Source organism: Argiope bruennichi, chromosome 11 (genome assembly GCF_947563725.1).
Source record: "Argiope bruennichi chromosome 11, qqArgBrue1.1, whole genome shotgun sequence".
Taxonomy (NCBI): Eukaryota; Metazoa; Arthropoda; class Arachnida; order Araneae; family Araneidae; genus Argiope; species Argiope bruennichi.
The window spans coordinates 103,569,499-103,585,852 of NC_079161.1; the positions used below are offsets into that span (position 1 = coordinate 103,569,499).

The 16,354-nt window shown below is 32.0% G+C and overlaps 1 protein-coding gene across 1 annotated transcript; it reads left to right on the plus strand.

Annotated features, from left to right (window-relative positions):
* Positions 1 to 14,677: 14,677 nt before the first annotated feature.
* Positions 14,678 to 15,501, plus strand: LOC129956840 (uncharacterized). The gene is made up of 3 exons (XM_056068795.1): positions 14,678 to 15,041; positions 15,086 to 15,284; positions 15,387 to 15,501. Exons 1-3 carry the CDS (start codon positions 14,678 to 14,680, stop codon positions 15,499 to 15,501), a joined length of 678 nt encoding a protein of 225 aa, XP_055924770.1.
* Positions 15,502 to 16,354: the final 853 nt, after the last annotated feature.

Consider the following 16,354-nt stretch of genomic DNA (forward strand, 5'->3'; position numbering starts at 1 on the left):
CGACGGTATATTTGATTGAAGGGCGAAAAATCAGATTTGTGGCAATTCATCGATTCCCCGTGGAATTCAGATAGAGCACACCATGTTCATAAATAAGGATGCATTTTTCCATGATATAATAAATATATTTATTAAGATAATTTAAGATTTCCTTGAAATTTTTGGTTAAAAAAACTGGCTGTATATGCATATTCACCCAATTTTGAAATTTAATATTTCAATCTTCTGCCATCTTTAAGGGGAAGTTTAGTTTGCACGGGTTTTTCACAAAGTTGAACGTTACAAATCTTCGTTTGAAATTTGAAATACTTTCTGTTGTAAGTATTCAGCTACAAAAATACATGAATTCACAAACAATTCTACACTCTACTATTGCTCTAAAACCGGAGGACTGAACCGGTTATTCAAATATTGATTGAATGAATGAAATCAACTCCATTCGATAATTTAATTTGTGTCATTTCTGAATGAATTCGAAATTGGTAAGATTAAAAAAACTGAAAGATTTTAAGATCAAAGGTAGTTCCAATTGTCTAGTGTTTCGAATATAGAAAATGCTTGGTATTCCGTCAATATATTTGAGATACGACGCTTTTTTTCTTAAAATTTTATTAGTATTCATATAAAACAAAACATATGAACAATTACATTTCAGATAAAGATTTTAAATAAGACAGTTTTAAAACTGGTTTATTATTCCAAAAACTGGATGTTAATATAACTAAACTAAACTAGACTCGAAATTTATCTTCGAGTGTAAGTACATCACTGAAGTACAAAGGCTATTAACTAAGTTACAGTTGATAGTTGTACCCGATAGAACCATCACTAAATTTCGATCGAAAGATTTAAATGAACGAAGAAAAAAACTTACAAATTTTCGTCCGCGTCATGCAGCAGCTCTTATTAAACCTGGAAACTTCAGCTGATATTTTGTTTTCAATATGCACTCTGTTACTAATCATAATGTAGTTACATTTATCAAACCGAGCTTTTAAATTTTTTAATTAAAATGATTATTTCGTAGTAATTGCTTTAGATATATTTCAGAGTTTGAAAGAGATGTAAAGAGTTTCAATAACTGTCAAAAACATTTGATTACCGATGCCTAAATTTTAAGAAACAGATTCGCTTAATGTTCTGTCAAAAAGGAGAAGAAAGCCTGTTTCCGAGGAAGCGAGAGAGAAAATTGTGTTACAAATGAGCGAGGACTATACTTCCAAAACACAGGCTAGTATCAGTGTCTGTCGAGTGGCGGAAGAATTAGATATACCTCTCCAGCTGTATAGAATTGTCTAGAAATGTAGTAACCTCTGTTATTATAAGTACAAGCTTCAACTTGTGCAAAGGTTGCTTTTTCATGGTTTTGAGCTTCGACATTGGCTTTTACTTCAGTTTCTTTCTCTCTTTGAAGTTAATTGAGAATAGTCATGAAATAACTTCTGGAATTTAATTTAGTTTAGTTTAGTTATATTAACTTCCCGTTTTAAAGCAACACTAGGGCTATTTTGGGACGGACTTGGTAATTTTGAACGATGGCCAGACGACGAGGACGGCACCTGGGCTGGCACCCCCTCTCTAAATTTCTACACCAAACAAGCGGTAGGACGTTTAGTCTCGACGGATTTAGAGTGCACCAGACCGGTTCTTTGATGGAATCGGATCTCGAACCTGAAACTCTCCGGAAGCCGAGACATTACCAGTAGGCCGCCGCGGTCCAATAGCTTCTGGAAAGAAGAAGTGCAACTTCATTTAAATGGTTTGATGAATTCTTACAGATGCTGAATTTGGGAATCAGAAAATCAGCGTTCAATTTTGCTGGTTCCGTTGCAGTTCCAGAAGTAACGGTGTGTTTTCCGTTTACTGCATTAATTTATTCTCTACCCATATTTCTTCGAAAAATCAACTGCTATAGATCCAGTATAAGATTGATTACTGTAATGCGATATGCACCGTTGTTACAAAATAAAATTATCACGAATCTGCTATTTTTATGCAAAATGAGGCTCATTCAAATTGTAACCTTGTGTTGAGAATGTCTTCAAAACTCACTTCACAGATGAACATATAATCAACAGTTATTTTCGGAATCTGTGGCATTTCCGATCTCTACACCTAAACACGCACCCTTTAATGTGACGTCTGGCTTTTGAATGCATTTGAAACATCATATAAGTTTGAGATAATCCAAGATTTTTTTTCTGATCACATAAGCGTCATTTCGTTTGTAGCATTTTCCATAACACTCTGCTCTCAAATGTGGAAAATGCTATCTTAAGATTCCAGTTGGTAGCTGAATAGGACGATTATGATTTTGAACCTTTTTTCTTGTAATAAAATTTGTAAATTACCGTTTATATATGCTCATTATATTACACAATATTAAAAGAAAATCTTCTCTAGCAGAGAAATTTTTAATTCATTTTTTTTATTCTCTAAAACAAATTTCTCTTCATTGTGTTCATCATAAAATATCATCACTTTCTGAACACAAGTTTTATCAGTAGATAATTTTAAAAAACGGCCGTTTATTTATGGGCACCCTGTACATTAAGCAAGGTGTTGTTAAATTAAAACAAAAGTATATATTTCACAGCTTCATCCCCCCCCCCCCTAAAAAAATTGTGTATTAACCTAAGGTACAAAAATGTAACCGTTTCACTTATTTTTTTCGATTTTCAGTCCGTTATCTTTAGAAATTCGAACTAAATTGGCAAATATATTAATTAAGTGAATAATTTCTCTCATGAATTAGTAAGTTTAAAACTTAATTACATGTAGAAAATTAAGCAAGATTGGCATTTTGTGCATTTTTACTGCATCTTATGACTTAGGAAATATATTCATGGAATGATGAATAACGATGCAATAAGCATAATTAATCTATCATCATATGTTTTTTGCAAGCCTATTCATGAAATATTCTGCAAATAAGTTTTATGTGGCTTATTAAAGAAATATTATACAAACAGTTTCTCAAAATGTGACTGCAATATGCATATGCCTTCAAATGATTTAATGATTGTAATTTTTAAGTGCATCATTGTCTATTATACAAGTATTAAATGTTTTCAAAGAAAGTTTCCAAGTACTTAAATTACAAATTGGCAAAGGATGAATATCGATCTCAGTTCTCGAGAATGGACACAGCCTGATGAACTGAATCCGTTTGCGATTTTCATCCCGATGTGTCGCAATGAGGATTTGGTTCCTTCATCCTCGTCGAGATCTTCCACATTTTTGTAAATCTACCACATTTTGCATAATTATCAGTGCGCGCTTTAAATACGAAGAATTACTTTCCATTAGTGTGCAGAACATTAATATTAACATCACTGAGGAATATTTTACTTTACTTAGCTATGTTGATGTCCCGATATGAACTCGCTCATAAAAAAAATAGTGGGTAAATACAATGTTTACTTTCATAGACATAACACAAGAGCATTTCTTAGATCTGATTGACAATTTCAATACATCAAATGTTGGTATGAAATATATAAAGGTCTGAATTTTATGGTAGTGACGATGATCTAATAAAGTTTATATCATCTACCACACGTAGCACAAAGGAAACACTGAGTGTAGAAAAAAAAAAAAAAAAAACTCTTGAAGCCTTTTTATATTAGATATCTGAGTGCTTTGCCTTGAATGTAGGTAGTATATATATACAAAAAAAAACTATTTTTTGAGCAGTAACAAGAAAAACGCACAGTTGACATCTTTTTATACAATGACGAGCAGCTGTGCCCAGCCTAGAAAAAGACCCAGAGCTGCAATCGACAACTATTACTTTAATCTTCCGTCTGTAAAAACATTGAGAATTTACTAATTCTGTTGCCAATCTGGTAGATAAAAAGCTCTCAAATTTATTGTTGTTTTGACCTTAGAGCGATGAGCTTCACAGGTGAAGCTGCTAGATTTTTTTTTTCAAAAGTAAGAAATCAAAATAGTTAAATCAGTCCTCAAAGCAAAAGGCACATTCAACATAATTCCATTAAAGTTCTTTTTCCCACATAAATAATCAAAATATTATTTTATATTAATAATTATATCATAAAAATATTAATATAGCAATTCTACCAAATTTTATGACATTAGAGCTTCATGCGCTCGTCTATATTTGTTTGAATTAATTTTAATCTTTCCCTCAACTTGCAAATTATAATAAATATTCCAAATTTTATGATGTGGAGGTGCTTGTGACCACTCTGTTGCACCGCGGAATTCCGAAACATCACGATGTTTTGGTTACAATGCCGTGTTTGACAAGCGAATTGAATCAATGAATTTTTAGAATTAAAACTGCAATTAAGTGTTAAATATTTTAATTTTTTTAAGAAGATTATTTAAGGGTTCTGTAATTTTAGCATAATAATCAATAAACTTATTATAAACATTTACAGATCCAAGAAAACCTTGAGGGTGTTTAACATTTTTTGGAGGTTGTAATTTTAATCCTTTCAATATTATTATTATCAGGAGAAATGCACCCTTCTTTGACTCCATACTCTAAGAAATTAATTTTATCTTAAGGGAATACACATTTAGAAAATTTTAATTTAATGTTTTCTTCTTCACGCATTTGAAAAATTTATTTTAAATTATCATAGAGTTCCTCTAATGAGTTAGATAAAACTACTATGACATCAAAATACTGACATGTAAAATTGAAAATTTATGTTTATTTAAAATTTTACAAATAGTTGTATTGAATATTGCAGGTGCATTTTTAAAGCCAAAAGTAGTACTTGAAATTCAAATAAACCTTCAGTAGTTACTAATGCCAATTTGTGTTTATCTTGTTCATGCAAGGGTATGTGCCAATATGCAGATGCAAGATCCAAAGTTGAAAAAACTTTAGAAGTACTTAATTTATTTAATAAAGTATCTATTTCAAGAGGCTCTGCCTCAGATTTCCAAAGAGAATTAATTTTACGATAATCAATACAAAGTCGACTTTTTCTATTTTCATCTTTCATATATGCTAATGTTACAGGGGAGGAATTACTAAAAGATTTTTTATTAAATCTGCATCCAACAAATTTTTAATTTGTTTATTTATTTCAATTTCATCGGTAGCAGAGGTTCTATAAGCCTTTTGTGAAACTGGTAAATAAGATGTTAAATTTATTCTAGGAGGTTCCATTCTTATTCTACCAACATCATATTTATTTTTTTTGTAAACACATGAGAATATTAGGACACCAGACAGAATACAGGTTCAGATATTTTTTTTACAGTCAGAGATGGAAAAATTTCATCCGAAGTATTGACTACCTTGACCATATTATCACCAGTGTTATTTTCAACAATATGTAATGATATATAATTATTATCGGTACACAAGCTGACAATAATTTTTCCATTTTGAAATATTTTTATCACAATATATAATTTATATAAAATACAATCAGGAATTCCTAAGATGGCAATTGGTAAAGGATTGTCCATAATATATAATTTTGTTTTATTTGGCCAATTTTTAAATATATGTCCCAAATTTGGGTAAATTGGAACGTTCCATGAGCTTGTTTGACTCTAATAGGGTTTACATTTTTTCTTGTCAAGTTAAGTTATTTCACAATATTTGGTATGAGGGTAATATACATTGTCCAAGTTAGCAAGATTTGCTGGAGATGTGTAAGGACACTAATAATTGTCATTGTGCTAGGCCAGGGGCCTCATTAGGAGAATTTTGTCTCATTCCAAGATTTTGAGAACAGCCAAGAAGGACCTCTGTGCACGGGGAAGTCAAATTGGCTGTTATTGGAATATTAGTCATAAATTGAGGTTGTTGAAAAGGACAGGCTTGTGTCCAATGATAAGCATTTAGAATACCCTTTTGAGTACAAATTCTACAAGTAGAAAATGGTAATCTCTGTAGGACATGCAAATTATGACTATGGTTATTGAAATTATTTAGTCGTGGCCTTGCTGAATTTTGATAATTTTGTCTAAATTTGTTTTGAGCTCGAGGTACAAAGGAATTTTGAAATCTATAATTAAAATTATGCCTAGATATAAAAGATGCTGGTCGCTTTGCTCTTATTCAGGTTTCATTACTTCTGTCTGGATTTGGTTCTGAAGGTTTTCCCATTTTTAATAGTTTAGTTGTTATTGTAAGCCATTCTGTAGGGGTAGAAGGAGCTTTTATGCTAACCAATTGTTTTAGTTGAGTTGGCAGTCCATCAGTAAGACCTTCCAAAACCAGTTGTGAATTAAGTCTTAACTGTCTGCCACAATTTTTGATGAAAATAATCAGCTAATTTAGCATTTTTTAATCAAATTTCACTTGTGAAAATTCAGAAAAATTAACAATATTGGGTTGAATAAACTGTTCGGTTATATTCAACATAACTCGTCAAGATTATCAATATTTTAGCAACTATTCATATTATGAGTTAAAGCTGACCCTTTAAGAAATTTAGTAATATTTTTAATTTTCCACAAATCAGTTTTGTTATTATCTTGATAAATTTTGTTGAAATATCCCAACACAAATCCATTTTCATACTTTCGATTGGTTACTTGTTCTTGCGTTTGGCTGGAATTAAGCTGCATGTGCGCTTTTCCACGAACTGCAAATTTTAAAACATTTTATAAAAGTTTTTTAAAGAGTTTTTCAAAAGTTTTTTTTTTTAATATTTGCCTAAAAAATTTCAGATCATTCGCCTGAATTTACTTTTGCGAGATTCCATGTTTTTTTGTGGTTAGGGATATTTATCTTCATTTTAATAAATAAATAAAATTATGCAAGAAGCCAATAAGAAATTTATCATAGCGCATGGTCCAAGGGGCATTGTGGATTGCTTTGTGTCAGGAGTTTTCACGGAGAAAAAATTACTGACATAATCCTTATGTTACAAAAATCTTATAAATACAAAAAAAAAATATATATAAAATTTGTGGAAAGGTGAAGTGTAAGACATGTCCATTTGCAGGTAGGGAATAAACCAATAATGAAATCTCAAAATTGCAAGTATTCTCTAAAAATAAAAACTTGATTTATCTTTTAAATTGTTCAGAATTTAATTTAAAATATATTGGCCAAACTAGCACCGAGCTCAATTTAAGAATTAACAATGATAGATCCGATATAAAAACCTTTATAAAAAATAGGACTACTGACTTTGAACTGGTAAACTTTCAAAACCATAACTTTAATAATACAAATATCTACATTCTAGAAGACAATGTTAACGAATTAAGCCAAAGATTAGATCTAGAAAACATTTATATTTGTAACCTTAAAACTTTATTTCCTTATGGTCTCAATAGTAAATTAAATGGGGAAGGTTAAGCAGATTTAAACAATAATTGCATTTATTACACATTTAACTATTTAAAAATTTTCAAAATAAGATAACTATTCTAAAAGATTTAAAAGAGGTAAAGATAAAGAAGCAATTTTCAAATTATATTTGAGAAATTTCAAAATTACTATAATCTGGAATACAATAGTGAAAACATTCACAAAATTAGGAAATACATTTTTGGTTTTAGAAATAATAAAATTAAAAGGTTATTAAATAATAAATTCGGCAATTTAGAGTTTAAAAATTCGTACATAAAATGTATAATTCTAGATCTAATTAAATGTAAGCTTAGCATTGGAAAAAATGATTTACTTTTTAATAATAAAAATAATGTTTACAAAGAATTCTGTGTGATTAAATTCTTGGATATTTACTTCGAATATCTAAAATTTCTCAAAATTGTGCATAATTATAATATATTTTTTCCTCAATCAGATAAAACAACTGTTTCAATAGCGTTTAATTATACTTAAACTTTAAAGAAAAAAAAATTGTAATTATAATTACTCTAACAAAAATTTAGATAAAATAATTATAACAGATTGTTACTGTAACAAAAAAAAAATTTAAAGATTTTACAGATGTAGATAAAGGTCATATTATTACAGCTAATTTAAAAATTATTGATTCCAACTCTTTAAGAGAATTAATGTAAAGTGGAACTAAATTTAGATTAAGAGAAAAAATAAACCTCAATAAAATTTTCCAAACAATTCCAAGTATTGGTAAAGATTTGGATATTTTTATTGCTAAATTATCTAGAAAATACTATTGGCCTGCGGAAGATTTTGGAGAATGGAAAGTGAGAATTTTAGAGGAAATTAAAATAAAAATGAATACTGATATTAACAAATCTAAAGAACGCGGGATTTATTGTAGCAAAACATTAAAAAACGAAATAAAAATTTTAATTTTTTTTATTACAAAAATAGATAAATCAGCAAATAATTTCTGCTTAATTTGTAAATATTATTATAAAGAACTATTAATTAATGAATATAACTCTAACGCAACTTAAATGTTAAAGAACACTGGAAAAAGGAATTAGATAAAAGAATTCTAGCTTTAGCAAAAAAAAATTAAGATTTGCTTTCTAAACTATCCTTATTTATTCCCAACAGTTAAATTTCATAAAAATTCATTAAAATTCAGATTCGTGACTTGTAATACTGGCAGTTATAATTACTATACGGGAAAACATTTCTTTAAATACTTAAAAATTATCCTGAACAAAATCAAAGATGAAGACAACTTTAAAATTTCTAGTAACAAAGAAGTACTGGATTTTCTTAAATATAACAACATTAATAAACTTAATACTTTTGATTTCGAAAATTTATACACCAATCAACTATATGAAAAATTAATAAAGGTCTGTACTTTTATATATGACGAATATTTAAATGAAAATGTTATTCCTAAAAATAACTGGCTAGAGTTATGTAATTTTAATATTACTGAAAATTACGTTTTTAATGGAATTAATTTTTATAAACAAGTTAAGAGCATTCCAAATGGGAACAGCTTTCTCAAGCGCTTTAGCTAATATTTTCCGACATTACTATGAGAAAAATATAATTAAATATAATTTAATCAAGGGGGAAGGTATATTGATGACCTACTTTTGATAAACTTAGACAATACTAATATTGTTAGTAATTGCTATCCAAAATATTTAATTCTAACAAAAACAGATAAAAATCAACTTGAGTCTACCTTTCTTGATTTAAAAATCGAAATTCCTAATGATAAAACAATAGTTGGTATCTACGATAAAAGGTACGAATTCAACTTTAAAATTAGAAAACTTTGTAATTATCATTCCAATCTAAACTCTAAAATTTTCAAAAAATTAATTTTCTCACAAGTTAAAAAGATAAAAAGGGTTTGCAATAATAAAAATTCCTATATTGAAGCATTAAAAAAACCTCATTAAAATTTAATTAATAATGAATTTTCTAGAAATTACTGTATGTCACCTTTTTGATTAAACAAGATGTGGTTTGGGATTAATCCTTTACCTAAAATAAATAATAGAACTTTCCTCGCCTATTTGATCACTCAATAGATGGCGTTGGGACCCTACAATTGTTTTTTACCTTAAATACGTTAGCTTGGAAGCCTTAAAAAGTGGGAATCACAATTGATAGCTTAAAATTTCTTTGTCTGATGCTGGTATGTCCCTTCCCTTTTGTTTCCATTACTGGTTTGAGTGTTATTATATGGTATTTTTGTTATTTTATTTTTACTCATTAGTGAATATATTCTTCTAATTTGTTGTTTTGTATTTTCCTTTCTGTTGAAATGGTATATCTCTTGGACTTAATTTCAGGGGATTTCCTGATCACGAAGAATCATTATTAGACTATCTTGTCTGTATTCCTTCACAGAAAAAATCTCTTTTTTGAATCCCTGCCTGAGGGTGACCCTTGAAAAATTCTACAGGCTGGATTCTTTTTTTATTTGGTTTAATTTTTTTGGCTTAATTTTATTTTTCCTATTGACTTGATTTTATTACTTTTGTCTGAATTCATCTTTGTGTGTTTTTTTTTAATTTTTAGTTGCGATTCCGAAACTATTTCGTTTCGTTTTCAAAATATTTCATACTTTAGATTGGTTAAGATTGATTATATATATATATGTAACCAATCTTAACCAACTTTATCTTTATATATATATATACAGGGTGAGTCAAAAATCATGGGACAAACTTTGAGGGGTGGTAGAGCTTACTATAACAAACAATTATGGTAGAGGAATATATGACTGGAAATGACGCGTTGAGGCACAAACACAAAAAATAACATATGAAATGAAGAACAATGTTTATTTACAACGTCGGCTCTAAATGATTTTTTTACAGCAATGTCTACTAAAAATGCTCAATATTGCGACACCGACAGTAATGTAAGCTTGGTAGAGTGGGTGGAGTGATTGGCGATTAGATTCCCATACCCCGGGCATTTCACGTACGCATGCACAGCACAGTATAGTCGAGCAAAAAGTTCTTCATTGGAATGAACTTGAAAATGAAGGATTTCAAATGCCCCCGTAGAAACTCGATAAATCGGGCCATCGGGGTGGCCATCGGGCTGGCCCACCAGACCCAATCCAGCAAACCCCAAAATTTGCATTCATCAATCGTTTTAACACTTTCTGTTCGGAATCACTGGTTAAGTTTCCTGCTAATGAACAGTTTATGTTTTCGTTAATGTGTTATTTTTTTTCTGTTTGTGCCTCAACCCATCACTTCCGGTTATATATTCATGTACAGCAATTGTTTGTTACAGTGAGCTCTACGACCCCTCAATGTTTGTCCCATGATTTTAGACTCACCCTGTATATTAAAAAACATATTCAAGTCATTGACTTTCTTTATGAATTTTTAAATCATTTTCTGAAATCTTCGAATGCTCTCTTAATAATACAGAATTATACTAAAGTTCTCGGTACCTTTCAAAATTATACATAAAATCAAATATTTAGAATAGAAAAATGTGGCCTGTATTTTAATTTTTCTCATTGTGATAATTTGTTTCTTTTAGCTAACAAAACAAACGTAACCCTTATCTTTCCCTTATATAGTTTTGTAGATACCCCAAAAGCCTGAAAAAAGGCATGAATCTACATTAGTGGCATTACATGTTTATATACGATTTATCTTCGTATCAAGTTTTCGGGATTTGCATATTAATACGAATTTCGCATGCAGTCCAATCTTTCCTGTAACCCATTTAACGGGCACGTGGATTGAATTAGACAACCGTTCGTGCCACAGAAGATGCATACATTTAAATTTGGTAGCATACAAGTAAGGAAGTAATTTTTTCGTAAATCTCAGCTTAAAGAACTCTTTATCGTGAAATAAATTATCTTTAATTATTAGTCAGAAGATATTTTCGAGACATAAATGTGTCTAAGCAAAAAATTTGAAATATTTTTTTTCCAGAACAAAATTTCTACTGCTAGGAGAAGAATTTGAATGCAAACCATGCTTTCCTAGGAACTTTACTGTTTTTATGTTTAATATTATTATTTTGTAAAATTTTTAGTATATAATTGATTTTCAATGCATCTTTTTTCGTAAAAATGGAAAATCAATTTAGCAAAAAAAAAGTACTTTAGATTGTAATGACTGGCTTGCAAAAAGCCTTATAAAGTACTGTACGTGAACGTGATGATGCGTTAAAGCATAATTCAGATAAAATCGTAACGTCAAATTTCATTTAACTACTTTTGCCTTAAAACGGATCATAATAGGATCATCCGTAACTGTAGAATACTTTTGAAATAGGATTTTTTTTTCGACTTAAAAATTATAATTAATAAAATATACTCATAGTTATTTTTTGATGTTTTCTTTCCGACAAAACCGAATTTTTCAAAAAAAAAAAATAGTTACAGATATTGATTTGAAAGTTTAAAAAATGTCTCCCTTTAAACATGTACTTGAATGAAATTTTAAAAATTTCGTTGAAAATAAAAAAAAAGATAATATTTTTCCACGTCCATAAGATTTGGCACTTCATTTTATATATATTTTTTAAAACATCTGTAACTTTTTTTTCATATTCGAATAACTCGATATTTCCTCCTCCCCCCCTTCTCTTTTGCGCTGACATGTTTGGAAGCTAGCTTGAAAGTTTTGTTTTATATCGAAAACTAAACAACTTAAATGAATAAAGTTGCTTTCATGTACATTTTGATGCATTTGTAGATAATGTACCTAAAAGGCCTGACAATTACTTACGTTTAATAACATGCATTGGTTTCAATTAAGGATTATAATTTATAGTACTTTGAAAAAAGTAACAACAATGAATAATTTAAACCTTTAAAACCTTTAATTGTATTATGCTGAGAGTTAATTCTGAAAAGAAAAGTAATATGAGTAGGTACTGCGAAGTGAAAGAGAAAGATTCTTCTGCTAATTCAATTAACTTTTTCTTTTTTGTAAATAATTCTTTTTTTCCCCTTAGGTTAAATTGAGATAAAATGTATCATCATTTTCTAGTATTAAAAACCGTAGCATTCCCCCCACCCCCCTACCCAATGCTTTATTTCGTCAACTCCTTTTTAAAGCATTACCTTCTTATACATTGCAGAGCCGCGGTGGCTTGCTGTGAAGTTTTCGGAATCGGAGTGTTTCAATTTCGAGACCTGATACCACCGAAGAATCGTCGCGTAAGCGGCTCTGGTGCACGCTAAATTCGTCGGGGCTAAACGTCTTCCAACTGGTGTGGTGCGGTAGCTTGGGGACTAAGGTACCAGCTCAGGTGTCATCCTCGTCATCTGTCCGTGGCTCAAAATTATGAGGTCCTTCCTTCAATAGCCCTAGTGTTTCTTTAAAACGGGACGTTTAGATAATTAAACTAAACTCTTATACATCATAAGAAATTTCTTGCATGCGTTTGAAACGTTTGAAAAATGTTTATTAGCTTTCTGACGATTTTTAGTATATTTTCTAATTACCTTGAGAAAAAAAAATTCTACTCATTGGCCCTTTTTAACAATCCACTAATTTAATGTCATTTTAAAAGAATTTTTAGTTATTATCTATGAAGTATTTATATAATTCTGAAGATAAAATTGGCTCGATTCTAAATAGTTTGAGGTTTAATGCAAAAGTTACACAAGGACGTAAGGCTCATTGCAAAAGTTAAACATGACTTGGGCAAAGTATAATTAAATTTCTCTTGTATTCTAGAAAATATTGAGCTAACAAATATCTCGTGACATCGGGGTAAAAACACGATTAAGGGTAATAAATGCCTCAAATTTTCTCAGGGTGTCGAATTATTAAATCATTGTTAATAAGTGATTGCAGATTCTTTCTACTCATTACTATTTAACCCATTATTATTTATTCATTTTACCACTTCTCTTCCTCCATTTAAATATCATATAAATGGCCTTCCTAATGTCATGCAGTGGCCCGTTTGATGGAAATTACTTTTATTTCTCCTCTTCTATTTTGTAAGTTTTAGTCGTAGTTCACATCATATTATTATATCAATGTTTCAATCGTTATAACATAACATAACGCCATCCTGTGCCCCCGGTGCCTATAACACTAAATTATCTAACAAGTTGGATGAGCACAAGATAGAAGGGAAAAAAAGAAGGAAATTGTTGGCAGAAAGAAAGAGACGACAGGCCATCCAGGGTTCTCCAGAGAAAATCCCATCGATGTCAAATCCTACACGACTGCATTTAATTTTTTGGTGAAGTAATAACTAGATGGAGGGAACAAGAATACTTAAACAAATGGTCACTATGGTTTGCACTTACATCGAAACGAGATTACTAACTGAAAAAATTGATAAATTACATTGACAACATCTGTATGACACGTATAAGCATATAAATAATCACTGAAGAGTCAAAAATCTGTAATGTCCGTCCGAGTCCTGTGGTTTTGATTTCCTTCGGGAGAACTGCACTTATGAGGGACTTTTGAAGTTATAATTTCGGATGATTTTAGCAAGTGGCATTTTGGTCTCAGCTATTGTGTAGTCTTGAAGAGGTCTTGGTATTTATGGATATGGTTTACTATGGAGTGGATCTTGCCGCGTGAAAGGGTATTCGATGCAACTCTCCTGTACCAGTCTTCCTCGAGACTTGTTTCTGGCTTCCTCATGTGCCATGAGAGATTCAGTAGGCATTCGGTGGCATAGTGAATTGGGGATCCTATCTCCCCACAGCTACAGTAAGGAGAGTTGGCCAAATGGAATCTGTGTAGGTATGTTGGGAATGGGTCGTGTCCAGTAAGGAAAAGGACATTCGCTCTGTTCCAGTTGGCCGCGTAGAGAGGAACTTTCGGTATTATATTGAATGTGGAGCGGCCTGTTTCGCCTTCTTCCCATTCCTTTTGCCATCTTGTCATCATATAGGTTTGGAGGATGTTCTTCAGATGACATCTTGGAAGCTTCATTACATTCCGATCTTGATTAGCATTAGCCGCTGTGTAGCGGTACTACAAAGTGCAACTACAAACTGACATTTGCCACGAGGTTCAAATCAAATTGACAGTGCCCCTTGGTGGTTATTTTTGATCTCGGCAAGTATGCAAATGAACGACTCCTTCAATCTATTTTTAAACCAGCGAAGCGAGAGTTAAAAAACACTGCCGCGACCGGAACGATTCTGACTTAATCTTTAAGCGTGTTTTTTTAACCAATCTTGCAATTGTATAAAGTCTTGTAAATATGTTGTAATTAAATTTTCTTTAACTTAAACCTTGTTTTCTTAGCTCTAGCATATTTTAAATTAGGCAGGCAAATTGTAGGTTAAGTAATTGAAACCAGCACTAACCCACAAAGTGGTGACCCTGATAGAAGAAACTTTAACGCATCAAGATGACTAGCGAGCATAAAGATGTTTCGCTAACGACTAATCCTTCAACAAATGACGATTCCAGTCCTGTCGTTGCTAGAGTGTCGTTCAAGGCACCACCATTTTGGAAACAGAATCCCAAATTATATTTTGTACAGATTGAAAGCCAGTTCACCATTGCTGGAATTACAAAAGACGAAACCAAGTACCATCATGTTGTGGCTGCCATTGAAACAGATGTGATAGCACAAGTCAGTGACATAATTTTGAACCTAAATGAGGAACTAATGTATGAAGCTTTAAAGGAGCGCCTGATTGAGCAATTTGCAGATTCAGAGACTCACCTTCTTAAATTGCTTCTACAAGAGCTGCAACTTGGGGACGATCGTCCGACTCAACTCCTGTGCAAGATGCGAGACCTCTCTTCTAAGGACCTTCTGAAGACCTTCTGAAAAATTTATGGTTACAACGCTTGCCCACAGCTGTACAGCAATTCCTAGCTGTCAGCACCGGTGATTTAGATGCTCTTGCAAAGATGGCAGACCAGGTCTTGGAAGTTACTGACTCGTCATCCATCCACTTGTTCGAAGGCCCGAATAGCGGATGCAAGGACTGCCACACACTTCGAAGGCAAATAGAATAGCTCTCTAAATCGGTCAGAGATCTCCAGGATACCAGAACAAAATGGAGAAGACAATCCCGAAGTCCAGCTCGTGGAAGATTTTCGAGAAGCCATTCTAGTTCACGAAGATTCAACCCCAGTGATGGAATTTGTTGGTTTCATCATAAATTTGGAAGCACGGCCAGAAATTGCAAAACACCTTGCAATTACAATCAGGAACACTAGAAAGGCCATGGCTTGAGGCCACAGATGACATCTTGGAAGCTTCATTACATTCCGATCTTGATTAGCATTATCCTCTGTTTTGGCTAGTTTGTCCGACGCTTCATTCCCTTCATACCTACATGTGCCTTGATCCATGAGATTTTAATGTGAGGATTTGCAAGAAGAAGGGTAAATGTATCTCTTGCTAATTGATTTTTTGGAGAACTTGAGGCTTGTATACTTACTTTATTGTCCACGTAAATAGTAACTGGATCTGATGTAGGAAGAGAGGTAGCGTATTTGACTGCTCTATTGAGTACTAGTAATTCAGCTTGGAAGACCGTGTTTTCTTTCAATAGGCTGATTGACCACTGGTGTATAGTCACTGCATCCTGCATGACACAAAATGCAGCCCCAACTCCTGCTGAGGATTTTGATCCATCGGTATAGATCCCGAGTACTAAATTCTGAGACCCACCGTCTTCCAACGAAATTTGATGTGCTTGGAGATGTTTGGAAGGATGTGACGTCCATCCCGTAGCTCTGTGTTCATACTCGTATGGATTAATGTGTGGCATATCATGTACGATTCCACGAAATATGTACAGTCAGTCATTCTTGCCATCATCTGAAGCGGCAGATGAAGTGGCGGTAAACAAGGATAACCTGAAGTGCTGCAGTAGGCGTGGTCTTGTATGCTCCCGTAATTGCTAGCAGAAAGACTCTTTGGATGGAAGAGAGCTTTCTTGCTAATCTAACCGTTGGGTGGAGGCACCAAACTCCTGCTCCGTGTGCAAGCATCCTTTCAATGACTGTCTTGTATAAAACGTTTCTGTGTCGAAGTGTTATTCCCCAGGATTTGCCAGCTATTTTA

Excerpts from the sequence above, each read along its gene's own strand:
- LOC129956840 (XM_056068795.1), top strand. The coding sequence starts at position 14,678 with ATGACTAGCGAGCATAAAGATGTTTCGCTAACGACTAATCCTTCAACA. Across the intron at positions 15,042-15,085 it reads GCTGCAACTTGGGGACGATC|GACCTTCTGAAGACCTTCTG; the intron begins GTCCGACTCAAC and ends CTCTCTTCTAAG. Across the intron at positions 15,285-15,386 it reads GACTGCCACACACTTCGAAG|CCATTCTAGTTCACGAAGAT; the intron begins GCAAATAGAATA and ends ATTTTCGAGAAG.